The 16,580-nt window shown below is 30.2% G+C and overlaps 2 protein-coding genes and 1 long non-coding RNA gene across 10 annotated transcripts; 1 reads left to right on the top strand and 2 right to left on the bottom strand.

Moving 5' to 3' along the window:
* Window positions 1-450: 450 nt before the first annotated feature.
* Window positions 451-2,226, bottom strand: LOC117237620 (dysbindin protein homolog). 2 transcript variants are annotated; one of them, XM_033501778.1, is made up of 5 exons: window positions 1,494-2,226; window positions 1,105-1,394; window positions 868-1,023; window positions 663-803; window positions 451-600 (listed from the first exon to the last, which is right to left on the bottom strand). In XM_033501778.1, the coding sequence occupies exons 1-5, from the start codon at window positions 1,547-1,549 to the stop codon at window positions 548-550; spliced, it is 696 nt and encodes a 231-aa protein (XP_033357669.1). In that variant the 5' UTR covers window positions 1,550-2,226; the 3' UTR covers window positions 451-547. The 2 variants fall into 2 exon arrangements, with proteins under 2 accessions (XP_033357669.1, XP_033357665.1); XM_033501774.1 differs by having other exon boundaries at window positions 451-584; window positions 1,494-2,222.
* Window positions 2,227-2,405: 179 nt separating this feature from the next.
* On the bottom strand, window positions 2,406-6,289 carry LOC117235662. Of its 2 annotated transcripts, none has more exons than XR_004493713.1 (3): window positions 3,445-6,289; window positions 3,061-3,354; window positions 2,406-2,742 (listed from the first exon to the last, which is right to left on the bottom strand). It is a non-coding gene; the product is annotated as an uncharacterized LOC117235662 (long non-coding RNA). The 2 variants fall into 2 exon arrangements; XR_004493712.1 differs by having other exon boundaries at window positions 3,072-3,354.
* A 164-nt stretch (window positions 6,290-6,453) lies between these two features.
* LOC117235634 (myb-like protein I) lies at window positions 6,454-14,964 on the top strand. 6 transcript variants are annotated; one of them, XM_033497899.1, is made up of 11 exons: window positions 6,454-6,610; window positions 6,722-6,825; window positions 8,150-8,595; window positions 8,662-8,945; window positions 9,019-10,197; window positions 10,343-10,632; window positions 10,908-10,985; window positions 11,100-11,304; window positions 11,370-11,471; window positions 11,562-11,897; window positions 14,742-14,964. In XM_033497899.1, exons 2-11 carry the CDS (start codon window positions 6,729-6,731, stop codon window positions 14,776-14,778), a joined length of 3,054 nt encoding a protein of 1,017 aa, XP_033353790.1. In that variant the 5' UTR covers window positions 6,454-6,610; window positions 6,722-6,728; the 3' UTR covers window positions 14,779-14,964. The 6 variants fall into 6 exon arrangements, with proteins under 6 accessions (XP_033353790.1, XP_033353782.1, XP_033353764.1 ...); XM_033497891.1 differs by having other exon boundaries at window positions 10,896-10,985; XM_033497873.1 differs by having other exon boundaries at window positions 9,019-10,170; window positions 10,896-11,304.
* Window positions 14,965-16,580: the final 1,616 nt, after the last annotated feature.

Below are 16,580 nucleotides of genomic sequence, written 5' to 3'. Positions count from 1 at the left end.
TACGAAAGTAAATAAGATAACAGTATATTATAGAGTTAAAAAGGTTTTGACTTCTATCTTTTTTCTAAAGATTAAGCTTTTTATATATAAGGTTAGGAACACGTTTGGTATTCTCTGCTCCAATAAATACTAAGGCTAATACACACACATTCGATGTGAGACGTGAGTCTAACGCGTTGAAAAATAAACGAACCTATAATTATGCAATCTTTTTGTCAATCAAATGAGATAACAACTTGAATATTGATGAATTTGATATATTTCTATATTTCGTATTTCATAACATTTAAATAAAGAATATAAAAATCATTTCTAAAAATTACTATTTAATTCTTGTACAATTTATATAGATTTTTTACATAATTGTGTATTACACTTTTATAATATATTTAATAATTAATTTATAATATATTTTATAATTGTTTATTGTATTTTTATATTTTAAGACACTTAAATAGATTTTAACAGAATTATTTTCTTAATAAAGTAAAAGGGTTAGTTTTTTAAAAATTCATTAAATATTGTTGAATCTACATCCAAAACTATCTCATCCAATGAAGGCCCTTGTTGTGTCACTGGCAATTCTAAAATAAAAATAAACTTCACAAAACTGACTTTAAAATTAAATTAAATTTGCATCCTTGAAATATATTAAAACGCACTTGATATGGATCCTGTTGCTTTGTATTCCCTAAGCTCTTCTTTAAAAGCTTCATCAAATGTTTCTCGTCTTTCTTTCATCATTTTCTGCTGTTTAAGTTCATATTTTGATACTCTCTCAATATGATCATCAGCCAATTTTGCTAAAATTTACATTCAGTTTCAGCATTTTTATAATTAGCACATTTTAAATATTATACAAACTACCTTTAATAACATTTAATTCTGCAAGTTTTTTCTCCTTATATAAGGCTAATTGAAATCTATGATCCAATTGTCTACTTTGCAAATCTAACATTTCATTTAAATTTTCTAATTGATATATAGCACCTTCTACCTCTTCAAACATTTCTTGTAATGTTCCTTTAATAACATGAAGTATTTATGATTAATTTTTATACTCATAGTATTCTTGAATTAGAAATGCATTTAAGATAGAAGTACCTATTTGATCCATAAGATCCTGTATTGCATTGTTGATTTTTGGAATGTAAGCTAAAGTACTATTTAGACACGTAATGTTTTTCCATTCTTGTTCGAGTTTTTCATAAATAGTTCCAATGAGTTTATCAGCTTCTTGAGCTTTACCCGCATTTTCTTCTGCTAGCTCATGTAGTTCATTCCATTGCAATTGAAATCTATGTAAGATATCAGCTCCTGCATTGTAATTAACATTTCTGATGTTTCCAGTCTTTTTTTGTTTTGGATTTTCAACAACAGTTAATCCTCTAATACTAAAACAACAAAGTTAATCCTAGACTTATATAAAATACATAGTAAATTATCTTTAACTTTAGTTTTTATTTGTATAAGGTTAAAATTAAATCTTTTACCTAGCAGATATACCCTCTTGAACTGTTTGAAACTTGTTACGCAAAGTGCTAAACATGTTTATAAATTATTTTATTTTATATTTATGATTATAATGGTATATATAATTCAAGCCTTTCAAATTAGTTAATACTATTGCACAAATTACTAATAAGATTTAATTTATTATATTATATTTTCTATATGTAAAGTGTATTATTAAATGTATCATTATCATATGAAATAATTTTTTTGTTGACACATGTATTATCAATGATGAAAATTGTTCATACCGAGCTGATTTTCATAGTTTATATCAAATTGATCACTTGTTTGCATTGAAATACTGATATAAGATAACACATATTAGTTCACAATATTTATAATGAAAAGTTATTGTAAATATTAGCAGCGTCAATATAACCTCTATTTTGAAGACACTAATAGTAGCTTATTTATTTTCATTCATGCAGTATTGCATGTAGAAACCTCCAAAATCAATTGTTAATGACAACTTAAAACATTTGAAATTATAATTCGAATATTAATTTTAAACATAATAAATATAAAATTAGTTAAATTACGCATAATTTAATAAAAAATTCATTATTCAAAATATCATTTATGATTTTTACTTAATCCAAACATATAATTAGCTTATGTACATATGTTTTAATTTCAATCCATTTTTTCATATTTTGTGAAAGATATAACACTGCGCAACCTTTCTGTTAGTTGGCAACACTGATAACGACAGTCCATGCACACATATATATGTACATTTCATTAAAAATAATTACTTTTTGTGTTGCAATTGTTAAAATGTTTTAAACTACAAATAATAGTATTAACATAGTAAATTTCTAAAATACATAAAATAATAATTTTTTATATATTGCATGTTAATACATAATATTCTATTAACATTATGTGCGTTCGATTTATAAAAGATATAATTTTACATTTACAAATTTTGGTTTACATGTTAAGTAATAAAAATGTTAACTACTTATATTCATATGGATTCAATATTATACTATGCTGCATTATAAGGATAATTGTATACTAAGCGCGAATGAATAATTTTTGTTACGTTTATGACGAATTCGTGATTTTTACTGCATAAACAATTTAGTGCATTAGATTTTGACTATATATTTTCAACATGAAACAATTTGGCAACATCGTTAAAGCTTAACTCCTTCCCTTTGACAATATGACTGGTGCCTAGCAACCAGTGAGGTCAACAAACGAGGTCAAATTGCAAATTACCTGTGTAAGAAAAATCAGTATATAAATCTAATGAAATAATACATTAAATTACTTTTAGGTAATTGTAAGGGGTATTAATTGAACAGAAAGTAGAGACGATACAATTCATTACTACTAACATTAAGATGAAATTATAGACAGTTAATATATTAACCTAAATTTATGACAAATATTTCATTTAAAAAAAAATCTCCTTATTAAGAAGTATTATTATTATGTTCTTTTTTATATACTATATATTATATTACTTTATCTACAGGTGTAAATCGTATTAAAATACAACAATTTTAGAAGGGTGGTATTTATGTATGTACGTACATAGTACTTACAAATATCTTACTTTTCTAGCTTCAGTTAGAATAATTAATAACTAATTGTCATGCAATATAAATTCGGATGGTTGAAAATAAGAAAAAAGAAAGTTATGTGTTAGTGGAGTCTACAAGTAAAATAATTCTTATGAAGATACATGGCGGAACCGTAGAACTATGTATGTATGTATATGTTGGTATTCCCTGTGTTGCCAAGTTTTCCTCTACCTGCGTGTTCAATTCTGAAATGTATTGTATGGTGATGTATATACACAATGACAAAATCGATAGTGATGAATTTCTAAAACAAAAAATTGTATTTTTGTAAACTTTATTCTATTTCAAACTTTATAAATGCTATTTCAAATTTTAATATGAACATTTTACTTACATTGAATTAATTATTTTTCTGCTTATATCTTTTGTTTATTTATAAAAATGTGTCATAATAAGATGAAAAAATATAATATGCTTTAAACTATTTAAATGATTGATAAGTAATGTAGAAGAAAAACTTCATTATTTTAAAGTTGGAGGTTTTTCCATTAATAACCTTGAACAAGTTGGAGCAGTCCTGTTAAGCAGAGCCTTCATTGAAATCTTTATCTTTTTCTATCCCTGCTACGCACGCAATGAGCATAACTTGAACAAACCTTACCAGAGAAGGTTCGAGCTTAGAAAGTTGTGCGCAACTCGCAGTGAAACCAGATTTGTGGGAGGAGATGCTGGAGAGGGAGGAGTAGTCAGGGATGTTGGGTCAACGTACGTATCCAAGTATCCCCTTTCTCCTTGCATCAAGTTAGACCACTACTATATCGTGGTGAACTCGTCTTCTCCATAAAGACGATTACCTTTCTGCGCATACTATCATGACTACGGCGCATACTATGTACTAGGAGTTACCAACTAAAGGACGAGAAGTTCGTGGTAGGGATGAAATCAATAGTCAAGTATTCCGCGGAATGAGAATGTCAACTTATATTTAACCATTCAACTGCTTGCTTGAGTTTTATTCATCGTAAACAAAGCAGCAAAAATAGTTGAGAGTGAACCGCTAATGTAACAGCAACTATTCTTATTTTTTGAGATAAAATACACATTAAAGATAGTGTACAACTGTGTAAACAAAGATTCATGAATGTAATTCCTGACTATTTCGAGGTCACATTACTCAACATAGATACGAATGTATCACAAAAAATTAATGCCAGACTATTAAGTAGATATAAAAATCTATAAAGTCGCAATCATTTAATGCTCATAATAGAATAATATAGAATTCTATTCGAATTAAATATAGAATTTTAAGCTCGAGTTGTTTGAGTATCTGTAGAAAACTGTACAGAACCTACTACGATCAATAGATGCCAGATTCGGTCGTTTTCGACATGTTCCGTTAAGTTCCCCTACTATATTCATTCCTGTTGGCCTCCAACCATTTCTGCCACGCCTTGTTCACATGTATTTTCCCGGCAAAACCGGTTATTTCAGGCATTCTTCTTGGTTCACGCTTTTCCATAGAAAACCTACACGTAAAAACGTTTCCCTACCATCACATCAATATTAAACCTTGACTTTCCATTTGATCGAAGAAGACAAATTTGAAATTTGAAACATACGATATGCATATATAATATCAGATGGTAGTGTACGACATATACAAAATGTATAGACACATAAAGTATGTTTAAAAACATTAAATTGTTTTTATATACTGTGTACATCTATAGTAAATTACAACCATACTTTAAAGTAGTAAGATGTGTACGAATAAATTTAAGTACACATATTCTTACGTAATATATGTTTAAATTGTATAATTTTAATATAAAAAGTCGTAGTAATAACATTGATACGATTTTCCTGAAACCAACAAAAATCAATAATCACCAGAAATTGTGGATGAAAACTGTCATCGCTACACTACAGAATTTAGGCACAATGGTTGATGGATAGTAATTGGAAGTTAACGTTGACGAGAATTTGCTGGAGAATGGTATGGATTAAGAAGGGACAGCGTGGAACATTGAAAGGATAACAGACGCAGACAGTAGAAGTTAGAAAGAGAGAAATAACAAAAAAGAGAAAATAAGAGAATCAGTTAATGAAAAAGGAAGGGAAAGAGATGGCCTGTTAGTAGGAATTGAGAGGAAAAGTAGGGAGGGGTAGAAAATGGGAGAGAAGAAAAGAGTTTCACAGTGATGTTCGAGTTGCGCTTGCGTCGACAATACTTGCTATGAACGGATTGGCTCCCTACTCATACTTGAGTGCATGTTAGGTTGACTTAATTTCAATTCGGGCTCCTCTGCTTCTCCCTACCATTTTCAGTTCCACCATATATTTCGGTTGGTTTCTTTTGTTTTATTGGGTTTTACACAAAGGGCGTACAAGATGTTGCAATACACGCTTACTTTATATATCTTGAATAAGTAGAAATATGAAAGGGAATGAGTCTTTTTTATCTTTGATAAGGAAGATATGACAGTGTGGAGGTAAAAAAATCAAGAAAGAGAAGAGAAGAGAAAAGGGGAAAGGCATAGGGAGAGAGGAGAGGAAGTGGATAAAGGTGGTGGTTGGTGTGCAGTGGAGGAGAAGTTAGATACACAAAGATACGAAACGTCAAGAGGAGAAGAGAGGAAAGGAGAGGAGAAGAGAGGAGAGGGAAGCGCTCAGCGTTTGCAGCGATCGGCGCACGCTACCCCGCGCGCGCGCGCGCGTGTTCTTACAAAACAACGCATCTGAACACTCTGAACCCGTCGCTGAACGCGCTTCAACAGTTCGGCACGAATTCACATTGAGTTGATTATTCTGACGGACGCGCGGATTTCATCGCGTCGCCGCCATATTGGCGGCTCGATATAACACGTACTAATAATAAGTTCAGATTGGTTACGGTAGGCATCGTAGTTGACGCGCCGATTTTATCGTCGTTGAATGTCGCTACTACAAATGTGCCATAAACAGCGCAGTGATCATGTCATAGTCATAATATTGGCCGTCATACTTAACTATATGTAACAAATCGGATAAAAACTTCATCGTCTAAACATAAATGGTACTACGTGTTTTTTCTCCACTTAATTATATACATTGAATAAATCGTGATTTCATTTCTTCTTTTGAAACGATACATGTAATATCGACGCCGGGTCGGTTGTCATTAATTAAAAGCAAATATAATACTTTCTACTTATATATGTATACATATATATTTAGTTAACAAAATACTTATTTGACACACGTTGAAAGTTTATCTCGTGTTGAATTGACTTTATTACCATTTATATCTTCAAATATAATCATAAACATTAACGAACATCTCTCAATAAGTTTAAATAAAAATAAATTTTGGTAGGAATCATTTTTATGACAATCTGATTAATTTTCTCAGTGATTAAGAATTCTGTGAACTGTTTATTACTGCAAATTAGAATATGTGGATTTTGTTGATTTATAAATATTATCGACGTATTTAGTTGCCAGTAAATAATTATCTAAATCAAGATTGATCATTGTTAATGACTTCATGACAATTTGTGTTGTTAATAACAATGCCTGTAAGTATGATATAGAATAATAATCAACCATAATTGTAATGTTGTTATTAAAAAAACTTTAATAACGATTATACTATACAATAATAGAGAAAATAAATGATTAATTTACAGAGTGGAAATGAGCAATTCATTGGATCAAGACTTTGAGGAATTTAGATTTTCAGACCAAAGCAAAATTTGTAAAGACGATGCAGTGGATGATTTGCAAAAATTTGGTATGTTTTTTCTAAAGTATTGAGTGAAAATAAAACAAATGATATACATAAATGTAATATACACAAGAAATAGTATTAAACGTAGGTTAGTTTCTATAGATTACTTTCTTGAAAATTAACATTTTAGTGGAATATCCTCATTCTATTAGATGCACTTTTTTTTGCAGAAAGCAATATATTTCACTTAAGATATTGCTATAAAAGATTAATGTTTCTAATACTGTGTTACTAATTTATGGTTGTCTTTGCAAACCTATTTTGCAAAATTTCTCTAGCCAAATCTTAACATTGTTATAAAAATGTGGATAAAAATACTATGTTTTTTATTTAATAAAACTTTTTTTTTTACTTTAAAGTGTACTTTGAGCAAATTTTATGGATTTATACTTTATAAGTAAACGGTATTAATGAAAATTTGTATTCTAAACTCTTGAAGAGAGGTTAGGATTCTGTTAGTGCTGCATAATAATTGGATAAATTTGGAGGTTTTTGTCATTTGTTATTGATGTTCCGTTAACAAAATTATTTGGTATAATTTACATTTTTTTATTTAATTGCAATAAATCACAAACTGATATCCTTTCCTTAACTAGAGTTATGATGATAAAATTTGTAAAACGTAATTTTATTACCTTTTTAGCCCGTTTGTATAATTGAAAATATCCCATTGATTATATGTGTACTTTAATAAGTAACATTATCGTAAATTGCTATAACTATTTAAGACCGGTAAAAAGCAATTTATGTATGTCCGCAATGGTATCAAATGAAATGCGTTTTGATACGATGTATATCGTGGCGGGAACGTTGCGCTAATATGAAGTGAACCAATGGTGTTCGTTCTTTAGCTAGTATCGATTGGAGAATCCCGTTTTCAATTCTCGGCAAAAGCTGAGGCAATTATCTCGCTTGCGTTAGGTGGTCTGCTGTTGCAACCATTTTGCGTGAACACTTGCTGTTGCTGCATATACATCGGCATCGATTGTTTACATCCGTTGTAACACGGGGAATGCGCGTTGATGATAGTAAGTGAACCTTTGAAATAAACATGTTTGAATATAATCGACGTATAGTTCTCAGACATATCCAACGGGAAATTATATCAGTTTAGCGGATTTGATAGTAGCTATGAAAGCGCGGCAAATTATTTAATCCTTACTTTTCTCAGTCTTTTAATTAAAAAGGTGATTGGACACATCCAGCTTTGTTTTTTTAGATATTCGTCTTCAAGTACAACGTTTTTCGTAAAATAATGCGATTGACAGATGTAATTAGAAAATTATTATATGAGTGTATTGTAATTATTGAGGTTTTCTTTTTTCAGATAAACACATAGACAATCAAAGTACGATATTTTCCTTACGATTTCCATTATTTAACTGTGAAGTCTGTAAAAAACAATTTGTAACAAAAAAGCAATTACGTACTCACATTCAGACACATTTAGGAAGACCACGTATAGTTTTAAGAAGGGTTACTTTGAAAAGTGTCAAGAAAAAGAATAGCAATACATATTGGCTAGACCCAGAAAAGAAGGGTTCTTTGAAATTAACGTTAAAAAAACAGAATTTCAACGATCCTCTGAAACTTAAACTCAAAAAGTCATCAAAATCGGAAGATTTTACTGTTGTGAAAAGCAACATTAATCTGGGAACTGAAAATCACAATCACAGAGACGTGGCTGGCGCAACAGAGAATGATCAAAGACATGAAAAAGATACAGAAAGTTCGATTAATCAGCCGTTTGAAAACGTGATGGTAGAACAACAGGTACATTATACTTATAAATATGAAAAATGTTAATTGATGTAATTCTATGGAAAATATTATTATTAGGATGAATATGGAAGCATCAAGTTCAACGCTGACGAACATAATCCATTGGAAGAAAATGATAGACCATCCATAGATGTCAATGAAAGTGATTCAGGTGTAGGAAGTGATATGGCAAATCCATCTGAAAAGGAAGATCAAAATGTTGATGACCTACAAAATACAGATCAATATGATAATTCGGATAAAAGACTCTCTGAAACAGAAGATCATGAAGAATCAGATGCATTGGAAGCAACATGTAGAGAAACAATTGAAAATCTCAAGAAACTTGGTGAACAATCCGGGTAATATGGTGTATTTAAAAATAATCCTCGAATGAGAAATATCCTTACTATAACTCATTATTTAACATTTTAGATGTAGATCTATGAGTCGATTAATTGATAATGCAGGCATTGAAGAGGATGATGATAGAGGACATGAATCAAACATGATACATGATTTAGCAGAGAATCCAGCCATTAATATTATTTCAAAGTCTTCTACGTTTTCAAACCATACAGCAGATTGTACAACAGTGTGTTCTGAAGATGAAGATAAACCTGAAGAATCAACAGAAAGCACAACTGGTTTTAATTGGAATCAACTGTCAACTAATTTATCGAATAAGAATAATGAGAATTCTAAAGAAAATGAAGAAAATGCGGGTGATAATAATATTGAGAATGCTGGATCCCTTTTACAAAATTTGATTGAGCACCAAAGACATAATCAAAATGAAACCTTATCGAATAATTTACCTTCGGAAACCGAATACGTTTCGCTTGAAAAGTTAGCTGAGACCGTTAGTACTTGTCGCGTTTGCAACGAAAAGTTTAAAGATATTGCTCATTTAGATGAGCATCGGAGCAAAGCTGGACATTATCAATGCAATATTCCGGAATGTATAAATCTTATTTTTCATTCACTATTGGAAGTCTCCATGCATAAAGCTCAAATGCACGGAACGCCCCTTTCTCCGAGCGTGAGCCAATTGTCTCCTCATCTAAATACGAGTTCACCTCATTTGAATCAAAATTCACCCCATTTGAGCCAAGCATCTCCGCAATTAAATACACATTCACCTCATGCAGTATCAATGGAATCTGCAAATACAACAAACTCGCAACAAATAAATAGGAATTCTCCTTTAACTTCACCTCATCAAACAAATTCACCTACATATAACGCAGTAGCTAGTGCTGGGCAGCAAATAATATCACCTGTGAATTTTGAACAACTACCCGCACCTGTTCAACAACTAGCTCAACAAGTACAACGTATGCCACTTCCGCAAACGCAAATGCCTCCAAGTCTTCCACCAGGTGCTAATACAATGATCCCTGGCCCAAATTACTTTGTACAACCATCAGGAAGACCACCGTTGTATAGAGTTCCTGGTCCACAGGGCATGCATTATCCTCCTCATATAACACACCTATATCCGCAGTATGGGCCAGGTCCATATCCACAAATGACTGCACCGCCACAAATGCATCCACAATTGCCTCAGCAAATTTCACGTGGAAGGTATCCGACTCTTGCACAAAATAGTCGGCAAGTACTGTTGATGAAATAATCGTTAAAGCATGTAATATGTTTCTAATCAAAGTTAACAAGATATGAAGCAAGATACGAAACATGATGAATTCTCTTTCAAATAAAGTATTAAGCAGTTTAATTTGCATTGTATGTATTGCAGGGCACCAAGGATTCCACAAACGGGATCAACACCGCGGCAACGTATGAAACGTCCTATGCAACAATCAATGCAAGTGCAACAGAATAACTCTGCAATGAAACAACGACGGATGGATGTTTTATTACCAGATAGAAATGAAGATGCAGATTGTCATGTTATTGCACAGCAAAAAAGAAATGATGGTCTGCCTGTTATACAAAATGTTCAAGGTGCTACAACTCAACAAACAAATAGAAATGATTCCACTATACATCTTACGGATTCCATAACTCTTAGTGTTAGACAACCAGGTACTTTTAACACTTGATTATATATTTCTTCCTTAATGTATATTTTATTGTATGTATTTAATTTATGTATTTAATTCTAAATACCTCTTCTAAGATTAGTTTCGATATTAGAAATAAGATTTTATATTTTTATCATTTTTCTATGTTTGTTTTTCTAAATTTACTTTTATGTTTGTTTGATTATATGTTCTGAAAGAAAACTTAACTATTCGTGGAAGAGGTGCATTACAAGAATAAAAAGAACATATTTTACTAATCTAAAGGTTCCGCTCCAGCTCAAGTGCAGAACACATCAGGTGCTGGGGGCAAGAAGTCTGATGCAAAGGCTGTGGCTAATGTACTGGCAGCCAGAGGTATTACTGTTACTCCAGCAGCAAATAAAAATAAATCAAGTGAACAAAACAAACAGCAGATACTTCCCCAGCAACAGAGGACTACATCTTCACAGCAGCCTTTAAATGTTACAGCGCTCACTCTGAATTCTGCTATTTCTATCATACCAGCTAGTTCACAAAAAAAACAGCAAGATCAGGGTCAGTTTGCTGTTCCCCACAATAAACAAAACAAACCAGCTGTGAACGAAGTGGAAAGACCTCCGAGACCTCCCACCGTAGATTTAACGCAAGATACCCCACCACAAATGCCAGTAGTTAGACGTGGAAGACCTCCACGGTAAGATAAATTAAAAGAAGATTCTTCCACATTTATTGATAATATAATATTTTTCATTGTTACAGAGCATTATTAACTTGTCAAGTGTGTGATAAAAATTTCCAGAATCAGGAAATGCTAACTCAACACATGGCTACCCATCGTGCACCAAGTAAATTACTTCACAAGTAAGTATACTTTTAACAATAATATAGGGTACATTTCCTAGATAATAATTATAATACTATTATATATATAATAATAATGTTTGGTACTAGGTGTAATCTTTGTCCTGCCCAATACCCAACAGCTCAAGCGCTAACAACGCACAAACAGGCGTATCATAAAGAAGTAGACACAGTAGCACAAAATGGTGGTGCAGAATTAGCATTACCGGTCGTAGATTTGAAATCTCCCCATGTGTTGAATCGTTTATCAAATCTTGGTATACAGAGCTACATCCCGTTGTCACAACTAAGTGTTCAAACGGGCGGGTATTTTGGATTACCTATAATTACAATAGACGGTGCACGAAATCCTAATACTTGTAATTTAGGTGCGCTTGGTGCTACATCTATTCTAAGTCTGGGTCCTCTTAAACATTTGTCAAACAGGTAACTGTGGACAATTTTACATTTGATCTATGTTTTTTGTGCAATGTTTTTTTGCCTTTCTATAATTTTCAACAATAAGAGTTGCTTATTATGAATATTACTGCATTGCTTATTTACTGCAAAAGACTTGCTTTTATTCTTTTCATTTTCTAGATAAATTAGATGGCACAAATTCGATTTATTTAAGAATTTTATATAATAATGAATTTGACACTTTTTAGTTTATCTGTGTTCTTCGTTATTTCGGGCAGTTTTACATTTTTTATTTTGTTTATATTATTAATTTTAGTTTATGTAATTCTAAAGCAATACAGTATTTATAATGAAAGCTGAAGAGGTGTTTGTGTTAATTTAGAGTAATGTAAAAGAAGATTTAAAATACACAATCATTATGACAAGATAGTGTATATGTACATCATATAGTATATTATGAGAAAGTTGCGAGATTCAAGTTGCGCGTAAATCATCGCCATTATTAGTATATTTTTTTTTTAAATGATTGGAAACTCATCAAATGTATTCTTCAGAAGTAATTTTTCGAAGATACAATCTACATGGATAAACAATAGTTCCAAATGTAGTGCCACTCATTAATGTATCAGAAGTCATTGATAAAGTTATACAAACATATTAAATTATTAGAACCCTGCTGCTTGAAATTAGAAAAAAGCAACTCGTTAAGATTAATGAAAAATCACATTGGTTTTACTCGACAAAAATATCATTCATTTGAATGAATACTAGAAACTATCGTTGTGTGATCTTGTATCACTTGCGATATGTGATATACTATTTTGAATCTGATATTGGGAACATTAACATATACATTATGAAAATTACGAAGGTACCTAATTACTAGATTCGTTCATCTAAGGAATTATCCTGGATATTTTAACCGATTCTTCAGGCAGTAAGTAGTTGTATTATACAGTGTTGTTAAATCACGTCCGTGTTTTGAATGAAAGAGTTATAAATTATAAAACCTACAGAGTTAATACAATGAAACTATAAGAGTTAATTATTTTTTTGTCAAACGATTTCGTTCAAACGATATTCGTACACACTATTGAGATGTAATACCGATTGTAAATATATTTTTTAAAAAGGATTACAGTTAAAGCATACGCTTGTTTATACTTGAAACTTGAAACTCTATAAAAATACCATATAGTAGTTGCGTAAGTGATACTTAAACAGCGAACATTTATTCTTATGAAATCATGAGCGATCTTTATTTATTGTCATTCCTATTCAAACATTATTGTATGTAAATAATTATCATTTTTTGTGTACTGTGTATATTTTTAAATAAGTGATCCGTTCCGTTTAAATTATAAAAAATGAAAACGATTACTAAAACGCGCAAGAACTGATTTAAAATAATAATATTGTATATATTTGTATGATAATAAAAAAGTAAAGCATATATATATATATATATACATATATGATAATTTTAATGAAATCTAATTAGTTATATAGCTAATAATGGGGCATTATATTGTTCTAAGTTTACAATAAAGAATATAAGTTTAAACAAATTTTATTCTTAAATAATTCATGAAACTTCAAAATTCATTTTCATTATTAACTGCTTTGAAAAATAGTATTGTAGAACCAACGGAGGATATGGAACTGTCCTATTATAATTTTAAATAAACAGAACATAAATAAATCTTTTAGGAGACATGCTAGTATATACGAATGATTTAATATACATTCCTTCCCATTTTATTTCCAGTTAATACATATTTATAAATATTTATTCACGTTTTGTATAAAGTAAAGAAATTCGAATATACTGAATGTATTACTAACTCTATTACTAAATGTACTACTATATTTATTGAAATGGTTATTCTTGACAAGTTTAAATATTACAAGATTTATCTAAACAATATATTTAATTAATATAGATTTATTGTTATTAATCAAATATCATGTTTCCACTTAATTAATATTATTTAAAAACAATTACTGTAAAAACTTTTTAATTATATTATTACACATCCGAATGCAATAAATAGTAATTATATTGTTATATGAATTAATACGGAGATATATTAAAAAGAGTGAGGAAGTAAATATAATTTGTATCATAAAACTGTGATTTGATTTTATTTCCGGTTGAAATTTTTTATCGCAGTTTTAAGAAACGTCGCCAAGGAGTGTCTTGATTGTTGTCTCAAATTGTAATTATATTTTTCTTTACTTTGCAATCGATAATTTCATATTTTATCCATCTATTAGTACTTATTGTTTTTTATGATATGCGTTATAATTTGTATAAATTATTTACTTTTTTAATTTTATCTATTTTAATGTTATGTTGTAACGTTTAATATAATTACGAATAATCGCGTATGTGAATTATATTTTCAAATCATAATTTCATGTTTCAATAATTTAAATGTTTATCTTAACATATTTTTAACGTATTTTTGTCTTCAATGTCTCAAATAATTTATAATCAGTGATATGTATCTTAAAAAAGAGGGAAGTTTAGAGATTTTAATGTAAAAACATGTGTTAGTGTGGATTCACATATGCGCTGCATAATTGTGACGTTCTGTCATTCAATGTGTAAGCTGCGCATGAAACATAGTTCTGTTTATAGATAATTTAATAGTTTCATTTCACAAAGTTTATGCTCGTTGTAATTGAATTTTTTGTGTTTCGAATGCCATGTCATCTTCTATTTATCAGTAATTAATAATTTTCGAATGGTATCGTAACCTGTATTCTGGTTTCTCTATCGCCAATTTTTGGATTCACTCTTTTATCACATAATATTACCATTATCTGATTTTGTATTTGACAGAAGCTTATTCCTTCTTATTGCAGATATTTTCTTCGCGTTAGTTTGAAAATTTCGTTATGAGTGCTACATTAAGCTCAAGAGCTGAACAATATTTCTACAGTATAAATCCTTTGGCACAAAGGATAGGAGAAGATATAACTGCAACTAAGGAAGCTTACGAAGGCCTATGGAACACATTAAGCATAGCAGAACGGAATCAAGCAATTAATGAAACTATCATTCAACCAGAGGTTGCATTAAAATATACTTTGAAAAAGCATGAGGTCACTAGAGAATTACCTGAGTGGTATCCCAAACTACGCATACAGACAGGAATGAAATATGTTATCGATGAAACTGGTTCTGTAAGTACTATTTATAAGTTTATAGTAATATTATGTCATAAACTATATATTTTTGCTTTAATATACAAATATCGATTAATATTGGACTATCATAAATATATAATACTTTGAGTGTAAAATATTTTACTATTTATGACTTAATATATATATGCGATCAAGTTCAAAATATTAAGTTAAGACTTCTTAGTTAAAGCAAATTTTCTTTACTATGATATTATAGACATTGCGATGGCGTGACGAGCATTCAGCTCCATTTTCATTCATGACTCAGTCACAGATGAATCTTAGTATAATAGATTCAACAGAGGATGCAAAATCAAAATTAATAAGAACTCAATTTGGAGAGTTACCACATTTCTCAAGCCCAGCGAAATCACATAGAAACAATTCAAACTCTCTTAACGATGCTTATACTTCGTCTCATACGGTTAACCGCTTCCAATCTGATTGTTTTTCAAGTAATATCTTTGAGAATGAGCAGTGTAGCAGTTTGTTGAAAGGCAATGTTGATAACGATCATTCTGAAAGTATATTTGCTAAACTGATGAACAAAACGTCTTTATTAAAATTACAAAATAATTTGGCAGATGATATGGAAAGTTTAGTTAGGGAAAGGGACTCGGATACTGATAAAAGTCAAACAAATACATTAGTGGTTATGTCACGTACAAAATCAAGTGACATTAATGAGTCAACAGCGCTATTAGAGACTCCTAGTTCTTACAGTAGTTTTCAATCTTCTCAATTGAATCAGGAAGAAGAAGAAAGGACTATACCAAAAACTGGTTTTGAATTTCTTGATAATTGGTAGATATATCGTGATACGTGCGAGATACTAAATACGTTTACATTTAAATTGCTACATATTATTACTAATTATTAATATAAGTTTACGTTAAATCGCGTTTGTACAATTTTAGTTCCTAAAACGGTAATGCCATGACGGTATTGATCAACATTTCTTTAGATAATATTCATTTTTTAAGCTACATTTCTAGATATTTTCTAATGTCACTTATGATCTCAAATTGCGATGCATTTGCGAATTTACTTTGCTATGAAATATGTATTGGTTGCGAATTTGAGCTTAACCATGGGTAATGTATGCATATTCAATACAGCAGAGTTTCTATACAATTTATGTAAATTCTCTATCTCTATAATGAAGAGGCCTTTTTTTACATCTAAATACTACATGCGGGAATTTCGACATATATCTACTGATATATGAAAAAAGAGAAAATAATCCGAAACATTGAGAAAAACATTTTACAAGGACTTAACGCTTCAGTATTTGTATTTTCATTTAGAGAAATTTTTACGATTTTATATTATGTGTATCTTTCTAAGATAATCATTGACTTTCATTATCTGACCATGAAAGATCGTCGTCAGTTATATAAAGGATATTTAATGAAAGACTGAAGAGGCTATCTCATTTCATTTTTACTATGTTCATATTCGATAAGATTCGCCATTAACTGGTTTCTCAACCGTACGATGATACATTTTATATAG

Source organism: Bombus vosnesenskii, unplaced genomic scaffold, assembly GCF_011952255.1.
Source record: "Bombus vosnesenskii isolate JDL3184/JDL3185 unplaced genomic scaffold, Bvos_JDL3184-5_v1.1 scf7180000013264, whole genome shotgun sequence".
NCBI classification, from domain to species: Eukaryota; Metazoa; Arthropoda; class Insecta; order Hymenoptera; family Apidae; genus Bombus; species Bombus vosnesenskii.
This window is presented reverse-complemented; position numbering and strand designations above follow the sequence as displayed.

Coding starts and splice junctions, on each gene's coding strand:
- LOC117237620 (XM_033501774.1), bottom strand. CDS start 1,549: ATGTTTAGCACTTTGCGTAACAAGTTTCAAACAGTTCAAGAGGGTATA. Junction 1,024..1,104: donor GGATCTTATGGATCAAATAG/GTACTTCTATCT, acceptor ATGTTATTAAAG/GAACATTACAAGAAATGTTT. Junction 804..867: donor AGAATTAAATGTTATTAAAG/GTAGTTTGTATA, acceptor TGTAAATTTTAG/CAAAATTGGCTGATGATCAT.
- LOC117235634 (XM_033497858.1), top strand. CDS start 6,729: ATGAGCAATTCATTGGATCAAGACTTTGAGGAATTTAGATTTTCAGAC. Junction 8,946..9,018: donor AAACTTGGTGAACAATCCGG/GTAATATGGTGT, acceptor TTAACATTTTAG/ATGTAGATCTATGAGTCGAT. Junction 11,305..11,369: donor AGACGTGGAAGACCTCCACG/GTAAGATAAATT, acceptor TCATTGTTACAG/AGCATTATTAACTTGTCAAG.